At 32.7% G+C, this 13,881-nt stretch overlaps 1 protein-coding gene across 1 annotated transcript in view; it reads right to left on the bottom strand.

Annotated features, from left to right (window-relative positions):
- LOC131958454 (dedicator of cytokinesis protein 3) overlaps window positions 1-13,881 on the bottom strand; it is a 69,659-nt gene that overhangs the window by 40,723 nt on the left and 15,055 nt on the right. The window contains exons 5-26 of the mRNA XM_059323512.1: window positions 12,772-12,868; window positions 12,358-12,503; window positions 11,473-11,593; window positions 8,395-8,546; window positions 8,062-8,137; window positions 7,825-7,885; window positions 7,652-7,723; window positions 7,487-7,556; window positions 7,007-7,098; window positions 6,592-6,717; window positions 6,198-6,322; window positions 5,775-5,873; window positions 5,287-5,350; window positions 4,655-4,761; window positions 4,313-4,475; window positions 4,014-4,111; window positions 3,485-3,577; window positions 3,198-3,298; window positions 2,673-2,760; window positions 1,309-1,361; window positions 916-1,024; window positions 96-282 (exon numbers count right to left, since the gene is read on the bottom strand). Coding sequence (XP_059179495.1) covers window positions 96-282; window positions 916-1,024; window positions 1,309-1,361; window positions 2,673-2,760; window positions 3,198-3,298; window positions 3,485-3,577; window positions 4,014-4,111; window positions 4,313-4,475; window positions 4,655-4,761; window positions 5,287-5,350; window positions 5,775-5,873; window positions 6,198-6,322; window positions 6,592-6,717; window positions 7,007-7,098; window positions 7,487-7,556; window positions 7,652-7,723; window positions 7,825-7,885; window positions 8,062-8,137; window positions 8,395-8,546; window positions 11,473-11,593; window positions 12,358-12,503; window positions 12,772-12,868 — 2,300 coding nt within the window. The remainder of the gene's footprint in view (window positions 1-95; window positions 283-915; window positions 1,025-1,308; window positions 1,362-2,672; window positions 2,761-3,197; window positions 3,299-3,484; window positions 3,578-4,013; window positions 4,112-4,312; window positions 4,476-4,654; window positions 4,762-5,286; window positions 5,351-5,774; window positions 5,874-6,197; window positions 6,323-6,591; window positions 6,718-7,006; window positions 7,099-7,486; window positions 7,557-7,651; window positions 7,724-7,824; window positions 7,886-8,061; window positions 8,138-8,394; window positions 8,547-11,472; window positions 11,594-12,357; window positions 12,504-12,771; window positions 12,869-13,881) is intronic.

Raw genomic sequence — 13,881 nt, 5'->3', positions numbered from 1 at the left:
TAGCAACATCAACACCAGAGAAAAGAATAATAAGATAATAATAAAAATATAAGGTTGGTAAAGCGCCAACAGGTACGAGTCTATATAAATCTGACCTGGGTCTACTAGTAACTGGGAGTTGATTGTGTTCTGTAAGATGTTCATCTTAGCCTTTATGACTGACCCCCCAGGGTCCTTGTTGATCTTACTGAGGAGGTAGCTCAACAACTTGGCTAGATCCTCCACACTGATGATGTGCAGGAGTGGAATGTAGCATTGGTGGAGGTTGTTCAACATCAGAGCCTAGTGACAAACAAAACATTTTTACAATAGCCTGCCACAGTTCAGTCATTTGATTTCAACAGTGTGTAAATAGACTGAAATAATGTTAAAATGTCATTGTTTCACTAAAGGAACAAACTTGTTATCTAAAGCCTGTACGAAGTAGGTGCTGATCAGAAATTGTAAGAACAATAATGGCATTTAGTTTAGTTTGCCTTATTAAAAACTTTGCAATATTAAAACTTTTTTCTTATTTGAAGCAGCTTTGCAGCTGGCCAAAAAACATACATTCCCAACAGATACACTTCCTATAGATGGCCAACAAACATACATTCCCTATAGATGGCGAAAAACATACATCCCCAACAGTTGGCCAAAAAACATACATTCCAAACTGATACACACCGTATAGATGGCCAAAAAACATACATTCCCTTTAGATGACCAAAAAAACATACATTCCCTTTAGATGGCAAAAAAACCTACATTCCCTTTAGATGGCGAAAAAAATACATCCCCAACAGCTGGCCAAAAAACATACATCCCCAACAGCTGCCCAAAATAATACATCAATAACATCTGGCAAAAAACCTCACTATTTAAAAGACCTGAAAGAAAAAGAAAGTTGCAACATTGTTTCCATGCAGAACAAACCTGAACTTTGTGAAGCTCTTTCTCAGTAGATTTCAAAACTTCCCCAAAAGCCTTGAACACTTTGGTCACGTTGTCTTTAAATTCATTGAGTGAGTGATCACCATACATCCTGGCAACAGAATTTAAGCAACACATTGACTAAATACTTCTAAAACAATCACACACTTTTAATTATTACATTGTTTTTTTTAATTAATTAAAATACTTTCATTAAAGTTCAGCAAGCAAGTGTAAAAGTAATTAGCCATATCCAAATAATTTAATAGCCTCAAGCCTAACCCTAAATCTGCCGCACAATTTAACAACAGTGTGAAGAGTTAATTTATCTGTATTGAAGATTTCAGCAATTAGATTATGTGCGTATGGCTAATCTATTAATGCACAATGACAAACCTCTGTGACAACATGCAAGATTTGACAGAAAATTTGAAGATGTCGCCTAGGACCTGTAAGCAAACACATTAGATCAGCCACTAGTTTAAAACAAATACAAACACATCAGATCAGCGACAACTTTAAAACAAATACAAACACAATAGATCAGCCACAACTTTAAAACAAATACAAACATATTAGATCAGCCACAACTTTAAAACAAATACAAACACATTAGATCAGCCACAACTTTAAAACAAATACAAACATATTAGATCAGCCACAACTTTAAAACAAATACAAACATATTATATCAGCCACAACTTTAAAACAAATACAAACATATTAGATCAGCCACAACTTTAAAACAAATACAAACATATTAGATCAGCCACAACTTTAAAACAAATACAAACATATTAGATCAGCCACAACTTTAAAACAAATACAAACATATTAGATCAGCCACAACTTTAAAACAAATACAAACATATTAGATCAGCCACAACTTTAAAACAAATACAAACAAATCAGATCAGCCACAACTTTAAAACAAATACAAACATATTAGATCAGCCACAACTTTAAAACAAATACAAACATATTAGATCAGCCACAACTTTAAAACAAATACAAACATATTAGATCAGCCACAACTTTAAAACAAATACAAACATATTAGATCAGCTACAACTTTAAAACATTATACAAACATATTAGATCAACCACAACTTTAAAACAAATACAAAAACATTAGATCAGCCACTAGTTTATAACAAAAATGTGGCCACAGCTAAGTGACAAAGACAACATTAGAGAATGTACTGAGCTACTGAATGTAGTGACACAACAATTGTACAGAAATGACAATGAGAGAACAGATTTCATAGTAAGGATCTGAAACAACAATAGCACATGAAACAACAATAGTACATGAAACCAAATAGCACATGACAGTAGCACATGAAACCAGAGTAGTACACCAAATAACAGTAGCACATGAAATCACAGTAGCACATGAAACCACAGTAATATACTAGCACAAGTTCAACTCAGACATGAGAAGGAATTGGTTATGACAATGACCAGTTTAATTAATTCACTATGTATTGGTCATTAATTTTTAAATTTTAATTATTATTTTCAATCTAATTTTTTTATTTACTTAAAATGTTAACATTGCTGAACAATTCTGACAGGTTTCTTATTTTCTTTTTTTTTAGTGGGGAGAGTGTTTTACACCAGACTAAAACAAAGGTAGGTTAAATTTCCTCATTTAAAAAAAAAACTTGATAATAAAGATCCATGAAGTGAGATTATGTAAATTTACTTCCTCTTGAATCTTTCTCCATAAATCTTTCTAAATAAAAAAAAATACTTACAGTGAAAATCTTCCTGGTTGGTTTGTCATCAAAATCAGTACAGGTGTAGACTCGTTCTGCTTGAATGCTTAAACACCTCATGATATCTCTAAGGGAAGTAATTGGATTTTTTTATTTTTAGAAATAGGCCACCTTTTTAAAAACATTTTTAAAGAAATTCAACTTTTAAAACTAAAATGGATTACTAGGTAGTAGAAAAAAATGATAAAGCTTAAATATAACGTAAAAAGTAAGATAGATTTTGGTAGATTTTAAAATGTTTCTTTTGTTGTAACACCTCTACATTACAACAGTACAGCCCTTATTATGCTAGAGTTTGATATGACAACTCTATATTACAACAGTACAGCCCTCACTACGCTAGAGTTTGATATGACAACTCTACATTACAACAGTACAGCCCTCACTATGCTAGAGTTTGATATGACAACTCTACATTACAACAGTACAGCCCTTATTGTGCTAGAGTTAATGATGTCATAACTCTACATTACAACAGTACAGCCCTCACTATGCTAGAGTTACCTGTGAGCTAGTGGGGAGGAAAAAGACTTCTCTAAATAATCTTCAAGAACGACAGAAAACTTTTCAAACACATCTTTGTGAAGGAGGTTAAAAATATGGACCTGAAAAAAAAAAAGAAAAAATAATAATACCATGTCTAATATAAGTAAATAACAAATATAGTAGTATATCTAAGCACAGACATTATTTTTCTCTAAATAAAAATCATAAAATATTCTTTTTAAATCATTTAATCCAAAAATTTTGCATGAGTAAACACATTTGATTATGTCTCAAAGTTTGCTTACCAAAGTGTGGAATATATTCATAGCAAAAGGAACAGATTCGCCATCTCCAGCATTAAACATGTCAAACAAAGAGTCAAGGACATCTTGAAGGTACTGAAAGCAGAAAAAAAATACCACCATTCACATTGGTTTTCATTGATAACATTAGAATAAGTGTCTACTAATGTTTGCTAGAGGAATGAATAGAGTTTGTATTATTTTAGAGATTTTTAAATTTGATAATATGAATAGATGACAATCTTTTCTACTTTCATGTAGTTAGAGTGGGTTGTTAATAAAATTCTAACCACTATTATAATTAGGTTAACATAAAACAGCTATGAGTAATTTATTCTTGTATGATATAAGTATGATATTCATTGCCAGAGACAGTTTAAATACCCATAGACCTAACATTTAGGAAATAAATATATTTTAAAGGACTAACAAATTTTTGTTTTTTAAAGGAAGAAGTTAATGGAAACTAAACACAGAGATAAAATGTGAAACAGCCAACAAAATCTGGAGACATGAAATAAAAAAAACGTACTCTGACCAACTCCTGGCCTTTCAAACGGACCAGTTTTTCAAGATTTTCTGGAATTCTCGATGGGTCAGATCTCCATTGTAGTACATGTAACAGTTCAGCTAAAGCATGGGATAAAAACCATTTTTAACATCAAATATCAAGTTTACAAAAAACAAGAATTTAAGCGAAAAAAAAAAAAAAACATATTATTTAAAAGTACATGTATCAGCCTAAAATGTTAAAAGACTTTTGATGTTATGACAATTTTAATAACAAGCTGTTTACATCAGAAAAAAATCATATTTAAGCTCAATTTTTACCTTTTTGAGCAAACTTTGATGAACACAGGAATGTTTCTACAACAATAAATTCTTTATTGGAATGTGGGTATGGAATAGTTTTGTATCCATTTTTTGGATCAGCAAAGTCATCTTTTAGTGATGGAAGTTCTAAATATTTTTTTATTTTTGATGTATCTTCACACTGCAAGCAATAGAAAATTCATAAATATTTCAAAATAATCAAATAAGTAATTTTTTTTTAATTAAAAAATATTATATATAAAATTTGAATTTCTTTTTAAGAAAGCTTTCATTTTTGTTTACATATTTAAGTATTATACACAATTTTAAATGCACAATAGCAACATTTAAAATGTATACCTTGTATATACACATTTCATATTTGCCATCAAGGCGAGTGACATTCTCATTAGTTGTGACAGACAGGTAAGCAAATCCATAGAGTTTCTTCTCAGCTTTGTCCCTATCTGCAGCAATACACGGGTCACAGGGTTATTATTTTATCAGTCATCTGTCATGTCAGGTGTTGTACAAGTCATCTGTCATATCGGGTGTTTTTGTCACGTCAGTCAACTATCATGTTAGGTGTTATTGTTTTATAAGTCAGCTATCATATATGGGTTTACTTTGTTTTTTTACAAGACATCTAGCAGTTAAGTTACTACATGAAAAGCCAACTGAACCCACCCGAATTTAATTAATTATTAGCCTGCCATATCACAAGAAGACGAAAATATGTTTAAGAAAATTTCAGACAATAACAAAGGAAGCTTTGACTTTTATTTCATTTGTTGTTTACGTTCAAGAATACATTTTTTTTATTTAAGCATGAAGTAGATTCGTCAATTTTAACTAGCATTGTATTGAAAAATCTTAGCATTGTAACGCTTTATCTTTTTGCTATAGCTTACCGCTTTATCTTTTTGCTATAGCTAGTAACTGGAGTTACACAATAATTTAACACTAAGTTTGGACCATAACTTGAGACTTACTTGAACAGTGACAGAGTTCAATCCTTATGTGGGCAGTGTTAAATTTTTCTATTGGTATAGACAGCTGAAGGAAAAAAAGCCAAAATACAAACACATTAATAAAGGCACACCAATCCACACTGAAATTTTTATTGGGCTTAACAACTCATCTTATAAAAAATTGTAGAACATTTTCCAATCAAATATTGTCATCTACACAAAAACATATTGATCTTTTTATAAGCATTTAGGTTTGTTTCCATACATATGCCATAGACTGCATATTTTTTATATCATAACAATGCATATTTTTAATAGAATTTTTTTTTAAATATGAATATATTTTCTAAAATAAAAGGAAAGCTCATCTTGTAAGTCCTAATTAAATTTAAAAAATGTATTGAAGATCTATATAATAACTCTCACCCCTGTCAACAAAAACATTTACACAACTATTAAATAGTAACACATAGATTCATATACACAGTGCACACATACACACAACTTACTCTGATAGTTTCATTCCACTTGGGTGCGTTACTGTGATACAAAACATAGGAGAAAAAACTGTCACTCATCTGATCACCATTGGCTGACAATATACAACCCTGGAATAGACAACAATCACCTGTGGTAATGGCTGATATTATACGCATTAGATGGCAATTGGTGAATTATCTGTTGGTTAACATTTACTTTAATTAACATCAACTGTAGAAATTAGGCACAGTGACTATCATTACAGTACATTAAGCTAAACAAAAAGTTTACTTTGTACTATAGTTTACATGATAATCTTGATATAGAAATTCCTCAACAGTTTATCTCAAAATTGTAATCAAAATGCTAGCGCCAACTAAATATAATCTATTTTAAATTTTAAATAGTCTTTAAATCTGATTGAAATCTAGTGATAATCTAATAAAAATTACCTTTATAATTTCATAGTTCTGGTTATACACAGTTATTCTAGCTTCAATATTTTTTGACGCTGTTTTAGAGCCCCTGTCAAACTCAGCTCCAGAAAGGGTTAAATAGAGATCATTACGCAGCTCGCCTGTTTGGTCAAGATAATGTAAACACTAATTACACAACTTAATGATGAAAATCACTATTTACATAATTTAAAGAGATGAATAATAATTTTTTTTTTAAATGAGGTGCATTTAATATATTATTTATAATACAGTTTAAAAAATTTTGACTGGCTGAATTTTAAAAATTTTTGGTCAATGAATCAATTTAGATTGATAAAACAAATTAATATGAGTAATCATGTTGTATCTGAAAAAATATGTGTAACCTTGAAGGTGTATAAGAACTGACCTGGGTTGATAATCTCGGGAAATCCCATGCGCTGTGTGAGTACTATCCCTCTAGTGAACAACAGGGGGTTCTCAATTTTTACATTTTTAAGGTCTCCGTGGAGAATTTTAACAGAAAGTGTCACACCTGAGGAGCAAATACAACAGCAGATACATCAGACTTAACTATGTTGTAGTTTAACTTAGGAAATTATGTAAAAGCAAATTTAGCACGTAACATAGTGAGTGATTTGTGTTTTATATCAACATAGCATTCAAAAGTGGAGATAGATTTAAAATACATATTTTTTATTCGTACTTGATCATAATTTATCAGGTGGTATACAAAATATAAACGACCTGTTAACTGTTGCAAATAATATGAAAGTGATTGTTACAGACAGATAAGAGAGATTGTTAGAGATGAAACAACCTACCTTGGTTTTGTTTATCCATGGCTGCCTTGCCTATGCTCTGCGTTTGTTTCTTGATAAGAATCTCATGCATGTTAGCAAAATCATTTTCAACACTGTATGAGCAGTAAAGAAGGTCAATAATTAGTAAAAATAAAAATAATTTTAAACTAAAGGGTTATTTGCATATAGTGACTAATAATATAATGTGAAAGTCAGTAGACAGATGCTGTAAAACAGTCTTGTTGTTTTGAATCAAGAAAAAAACAGTGACTTATTAGAAAACCTACCAGTTAACATACAGCCAAGTTAGACAATCTACAAGGTAACATACAGACAAGTTAGACAACCTACCAGTAAACATACAGCCAAGTTAGACAATCCACTAGGGAACATACATACAAGTTAGTACCATTAATCATACAGCCAAGTTAGACAATCTACAAGGTAACATACAGACAAGTTAGACAACATACCAGTAAACATACAGACAAGTTAACCTACCAGTAAACTCTGATGAAATATTCCAGTTCATTCTCTGGGTTGATTTGAAAAAGTTCTTTCAGTCCCAGAACTAAATAAAAAAAAAATTAAAGTTTGACTAAACCTATTTATGCCATGTCTTATGCTGTTTTACAAGCACAGAACAGGTGTAACACCACAACCTACCTGAGACTCCCCATGGACGTCTGTAGTGAAAAGTTGCTTGCTTCTTAAAGCTGCCCTCTGTTGTAAGTCGCCCTGTAAAAATATGACAAAACATTATTTTATAATATTTATACTATACTTTTTTATTGTTGTAATCCTATTTTTCTATTATCTCCAATAATTTTTCAGCTTACCTTTTCTTAAAATATGTATCACCAGGTAAATATCTTTGTGCATATCATCTGTGCTGAGGTCCTGTAAGAAGCCACCAGAAATTAAGACTTAAAAGCTTTTAAAATAACCAAAAAAACATTAATGACAAAGTGCTGTTTGATTTGGAAGTAATCTTTGGTTTGGGCATTTTTCAAACGTATTTAGTTCTTCAGAAACCATATGTAGTATGTGAACCACACATAAAACGTTCAACTTACAGTAAAAATAGTGCTACTGTTCTTATCATTTGCTTCCCTGCTTCTGTCTTTGTTATAATAAATGACAAATCTTTCACTGCAGATAAACAAAAACACATTAATTTTTGTTTTAAAAATTATTGGATAGTTTTTTTTTTAAATTTAATTTTTATTGAAATATTAGTTTATTTTTAATAGATTATATGATTTTCATTATTAGTGTTTTATTATTTAAAATATTCAACTTTTATCAATAATGAACAGATAATCATGGCAAGAAAAGTTCAAACAACTTTTTGGAACAGCTATTTCTGTTAAAGTCTCCACAATTTCTGTACCATTTACTTTCCATACCTGATAAATTTTCCTTCTGCCCCATCATAGAGGGACAGATAAACCTCAGCATTGTCCCCAATATCACAGGCCAGGGAGCACAACCCAAACAAAAGATGATGGACTGTCTCCCCTTGTTTCTCTCTGGCCTTCACCTTCATCATGCCTCCAGGCTGGAATGTAAAGTGTTAGCAAACAAGTAACAAAAGACAACAATTTCATTTTTTTTATAATGTTATACTACAATAAAACAAATACTAATTTGTAGCCTGATTTTAATGTGGCATATAGGATTTAATTTTTTAAAATAATCAATGCTCAATTAGAAAGGTAAATGTCAAACAAATTTTACAAAGTAAAACAAGGGGGATAATTATTTTTTAAAACTATCAATGTTTTATACAAGCATTGTACATCACATGAGGTACAGAGTTCAATTTGATCCACTTCTGTCAGTTGCCTCTTAGTCTATCCATTTTAGCAATGCATTGCACAGGCTATTATTTAAATGTTTTATATGATACTCAAGTAAATTCATATTTTATCAAATTAGAAAATAATCCAGTTTATTTTATCAAATCAGAAAATAATCCAGTTTATCAAAAATGTCATGCAACAAACTAATGGCAAGGAAAAAGTGATAAGACAAATAAAGTTCGTAAAACTACACAAGAATTTATTTTCTTTCTACTAAAATAACAAAGGATTATCTCAGATTACTTTAAAATGCACATCACAAAGAAAAGAGAGAATGTGTGAAGTTATAAAAATTACAATCTAATAGTGGTGGATTCATGCGGAACATGATTGTTAGACCGGAGATGCAGCATTCAGGGGAAGCTTTTTTTTTTGGGCTGGGAGAGAAAAAATAGATTCACGCCGACATTCGCCTGACTTCAACTTATTTTAAATTAATTGGGAAAAATATTTACTTGTGCCTTAATGTTGGTAAGTGGTACTTAATATTTACCTTAGTTTTACATTAGGTTTACCCTGGGTCTTAATTTAAGTTCACCTCTGGTTTTACGTTTACATTATGTTTACCTTGGCTTTTATCTTAAGTTTAAGTAAAGTTTACCTTAGGTGTTATCTAAGGTAGAGATAAAAAATATATTTTAAGTGCAAACAAACTTTTGTGCCAGGTTGCCTGTCAGACAAAATATTTTGCACCAGGTTGCCTACCACACAAAAGCATTCATAAGGTTAAAGGTCTGGTATTAGAGTTGATCTATAAAAATCTCTCATTATCAAGCCTGGGCTTTGATTAAAATTCAGTAGTGCATTAGACTGGCCTACGGGGTGAATAGTTGAATGTTTACACACTGTTCAATGAGGAAGTTAATTCAAGTTGTAATGCAGTGTTACACATCAATGACGCCAGAAATAGCATGCAGGCACATGCTTGACAAACAGAGGCCATCGTGTATGTTTAACCACTTACAGTGAACACTCAGGTTTGTTTTTATAGCCACAATTTTGGGTTGAGTTGATCAAATGTTAAGGACAGTTGAAGGGTGTAGGGTCTAGTATTGTGGAAGTTAGGGGATATAGCTGATGCAGGAAAAAAAGGGAGAGGGTTTTGACATCAACAAGAGAAAAAAAGAAGGGAAGTAATTACTGTGTTACCTGGTCTGGTTGCTAAAGTTTGGTGATAAACATTTGTTTAAGAACCAGTTTAAAGTCAATCTTAGTAAGATGGTAGGTCAAGGTGCAAAAGAGATGAAAAGATGGAAAGTTAAGGTCTAGAATAGAGTCTATAATACTCTTAGATGATAGTTTTAGGATGGTAGGTCAATATCTAGAAGTGATGATAGTTTTGTGAAGGTAGGATGGTAGGTCAATGTCTAGAAGAGATGGTAGTTTTGTAAAGGTAGGATGGTAGGTCAACGTCTAGAAGAGATGGTAGTTTTGTGAAGGTAGGATGGTAGGTCAATGTCTAGAAGAGATGGTAGTTTTGTGAAGGTAGGATAGTAGGTCAATGTCTAGAAGTGATGATAGTTTTGTGAAGGTAGGATGGTAGGTCAATGTCTAGAAGAGATGGTAGTTTTGTGAAGGTAGGATGGTAGGTCAACGTCTAGAAGAGATGGTAGTTTTGTGAAGGTAGGATGGTAGGTCAATGTCTAGAAGAGATGGTAGTTTTGTGAAGGTAGGATGGTAGGTCAATGTCTAGAAGAGATGGTAGTTTTGTGAAGGTAGGATGGTAGGTCAACGTCTAGAAGAGATGGTAGTTTTGTGAACGTAGGATGGTAGGTCAATGTCTAGAAGAGATGGTAGTTTTGTGAAGGTAGGATGGTAGGTCAACGTCTAGAAGAGATGGTAGTTTTGTGAAGGTAGGATGGTAGGTCAACGTCTAGAAGAGATGGTAGTTTTGTGAACGTAGGATGGTAGGTCAATGTCTAGAAGTGATGATAGTTTTGTGAAGGTAGGATGGTAGGTCAACGTCTAGAAGAGATGGTAGTTTTGTGAAGGTAGGATGGTAGGTCAACGTCTAGAAGAGATGGAAGTTTTGTGAAGGTAGGATGGTAGGTCAATGTCAAGAAGAGATAGTAGTGTATGTGATGTGAGGGTTGATGAGGTGGTCAAAACAAGACTATGTTAACCTCACATTCCTTGTGGCCCACTACTCATACCATGCCTACATGAGTGAAACATCCCATATTTTTATTGGTTTTACTGTAATGCTTGTGGAATCTACCTTTCTATTAGTAAACATGATGTGCCTAGCTAAATGTAAGATGAATGTACCCCAGTTGGATCCAGCCAAATCTACTAGATGATGAGTGCAGTGGCAGAGGCTGGAGCAGAGAAAATCTTACAAAATATTAAATAGGGGAACATGTTTTTATCCGATCCAACTAAATTTAAATCAATGATTCCTTTAAATATGTTTTGTGTGTTGAGTGAATTAATGCTCTGAATGTTATTTCATCAGTTGTGGTTGTTTTTCAAATTTGATTCAAGCTCACAAAGATTTAACAATCACTAGTGTTCACATTTATTTTAGAACATTTTAATCCTCAGACTTCAATGTTGAAAAATATATACTGTTACCTATAAAAAATATATATTTTAAGTTGAAGACTTTTCTGGTTGACTTACCCAGGCCCCTTGACAGTTTTTGACGCTGCGCTCGTGTATCCTGTACATCTCCACCACACTCACTTTGTCTGGGTCAGCCTCTTGGTACTCTACCCTAGGTACCAGGTCCATCCCAAGTTTTCTGTACAGGAATTTTTTCAGTTTTATTGTAATAACAAAGTACTTGAGTAAAAAATGTTGTCTAGGTCTGTCTTTTATGAGTCAGTGCAGTTGTTAAATTATTTTTTAATAACAATGTATATTATTACTTTCTTTAAAACAATGTTCAATTTGTTGGAGATTTTATATTTATTGCAATTTTTTAAATAGATATTTCACACCTTTTTTTACCCTATGGCCTATTTAGTTATGAGATGAAGAAAGGAAAGCAAGTCGATTAAAAAAAAAAGCGATAAAAAAAAATTATCAAATGAGGTCCAAAAAAAACAACAACAAAAACAATAAGACTCTCCAATTTGCCTCAGTCTACACAACAACTCACCCATTGCCCCAGTCCACACAACAACTCACCCATTGCCCCAGTCCACACAACAATTCACCCATTGCCCCAGTCCACACAACAATTCACCCATTGCCCCAGTCTACACAACAACTCACCCATTGCCCCAGTCCACACAACAATTCACCCATTGCCCCAGTCCACACAACAATTCACCCATTGCCCCAGTCTACACAACAAGACTCACCCATTGCCCCAGTCTACACAACAAGACTCACCCATTGCCCCAGTCTACACAACAAGACTCACCAATTCCCCAGTCTACACAACAAGACTCACCCATTCCCCAGTCTACCCTACACAACAAAACTTGCCAATATGCCTCAGTCTACCAGTCTACCCTACACAACAAGACTCACCCATTCCCCAGTCAACGCAAGACTTACCCATTGCCCCAATCTATCATGGTGATGGCAGAATGTTTGAGTCCCAGAGTTTGTTCCCTTGTCTGGGTGTTGGACACCAACAGGGCTCTGACCTTCAGCAGCTCACCCAAGACCATGTGAATAGTTTGGAACAAAGCGTTCCGGTCCTGTGGGTTTGGGGAAATATGTTAGTCTCAATAACACTAAACAAATTGTTTGGCCTTAAATATTTTAACAAAGCAATCTACTAAGTAGTATTTATAGAGACATTAGATGGGATAAGGGAACCTAATAGCCATATCACAAAGAAAAGAAACAAATTTTACCACACTGAAAATGACAAGCTTTATGAAAAACAAGGGACACAACTATATTTCCCACACACAGGGGAGAAAACTAACTATCACCAAAAATAAGAGAGATAACTGTCCTCACCACAAACAATGCCTTCCACCTCCCATTCCATTCCCTGAGTACAAAGGTCAGCTCTTTGATAATGGCATCATCTTTAGGTGTGACATCTTCAAAAGGTCTGGATACAATCAAGTACTAATTAAGTAACTCTAATCAATATATTAATTTTTATTTTATTAAAGACTATTATTTCATTCAAATATTTTTTAACTTCCACTTTGGTTGTCAGTATCCATAGATTATTTAGCACTCATAGATCATTGTTAACCACCCACGGATCATTGTTTAGCACATGATATAGGATTTTTAAGTTAGGATGGGGCTGCAAAAGGGTGAGACAGCAACAAAGGATCAATAATCTGGATAATATAATATCAATGGCCAACTTTTTATGAAGAATTTAATTTTTGTATGAACAAGGACCTTACTTTTATTCTAAATACTACATAAGGTATGAAAAGTGTGACAGTGATTGGAGTATGACTGAAGCTGACTGTATATTCAAAAATTATTTTGAGGTTACGGTAAAAAAAAGTCTAGAACACAGGCGATAGTGCATTTGTGAGTTAACTCCGGGGTGTTTAAGTATTTTTATCCCAAGGTCAAATGTGAGTATATAAGCGGAGTGAACAATTGTTAGAAGGGATTTTGGGTAGCAACTAGCAAATAGGCCAGTACTGTGTAAAGTGTCGAAACGGGAAGAAATAAAACACTTAAAAGTGAGTGCATCGTGTTTTAAAGTGAGTCACGACACTATTAATAGAATTAAATTTACTTTTTCACCCAACAGTAATGAGTGAATCAAAGAAAAGGGAAATAACTTTGTGTGATGTCAGAGGTGAAGAAATTCTTTTTTTTATGCTAGTGAGGGATTCGGGACATTTTTATTTTCATTAAATTACACTATTAATTTTACTTAGTTAAACAGACAAAGCCAGTTGTATTACAATTACAACAATTTCTAGAACTTTCAATGTATTCTTTAGTTTACATTTTTCTATAAAATTGTGTTTGAAGTGAAATGCTGTTTCACTGAATATAGTCAAGAAGGAAGTTTAAAAACCAAACAGCACTTATAGAAATGAGGTTTGATGTAAAAATAGATGCTCCAATTCTCCTGTACAATACAGA

This window comes from Physella acuta, unplaced genomic scaffold (assembly GCF_028476545.2).
Source record: "Physella acuta isolate Inbredline_101_S28 unplaced genomic scaffold, ASM2847654v3 ptg001328l, whole genome shotgun sequence".
Taxonomy (NCBI): domain Eukaryota; kingdom Metazoa; phylum Mollusca; class Gastropoda; family Physidae; genus Physella; species Physella acuta.
Note: the sequence above shows the minus strand (reverse complement) of the source record. Positions and strands in the feature narration are given on the sequence as shown.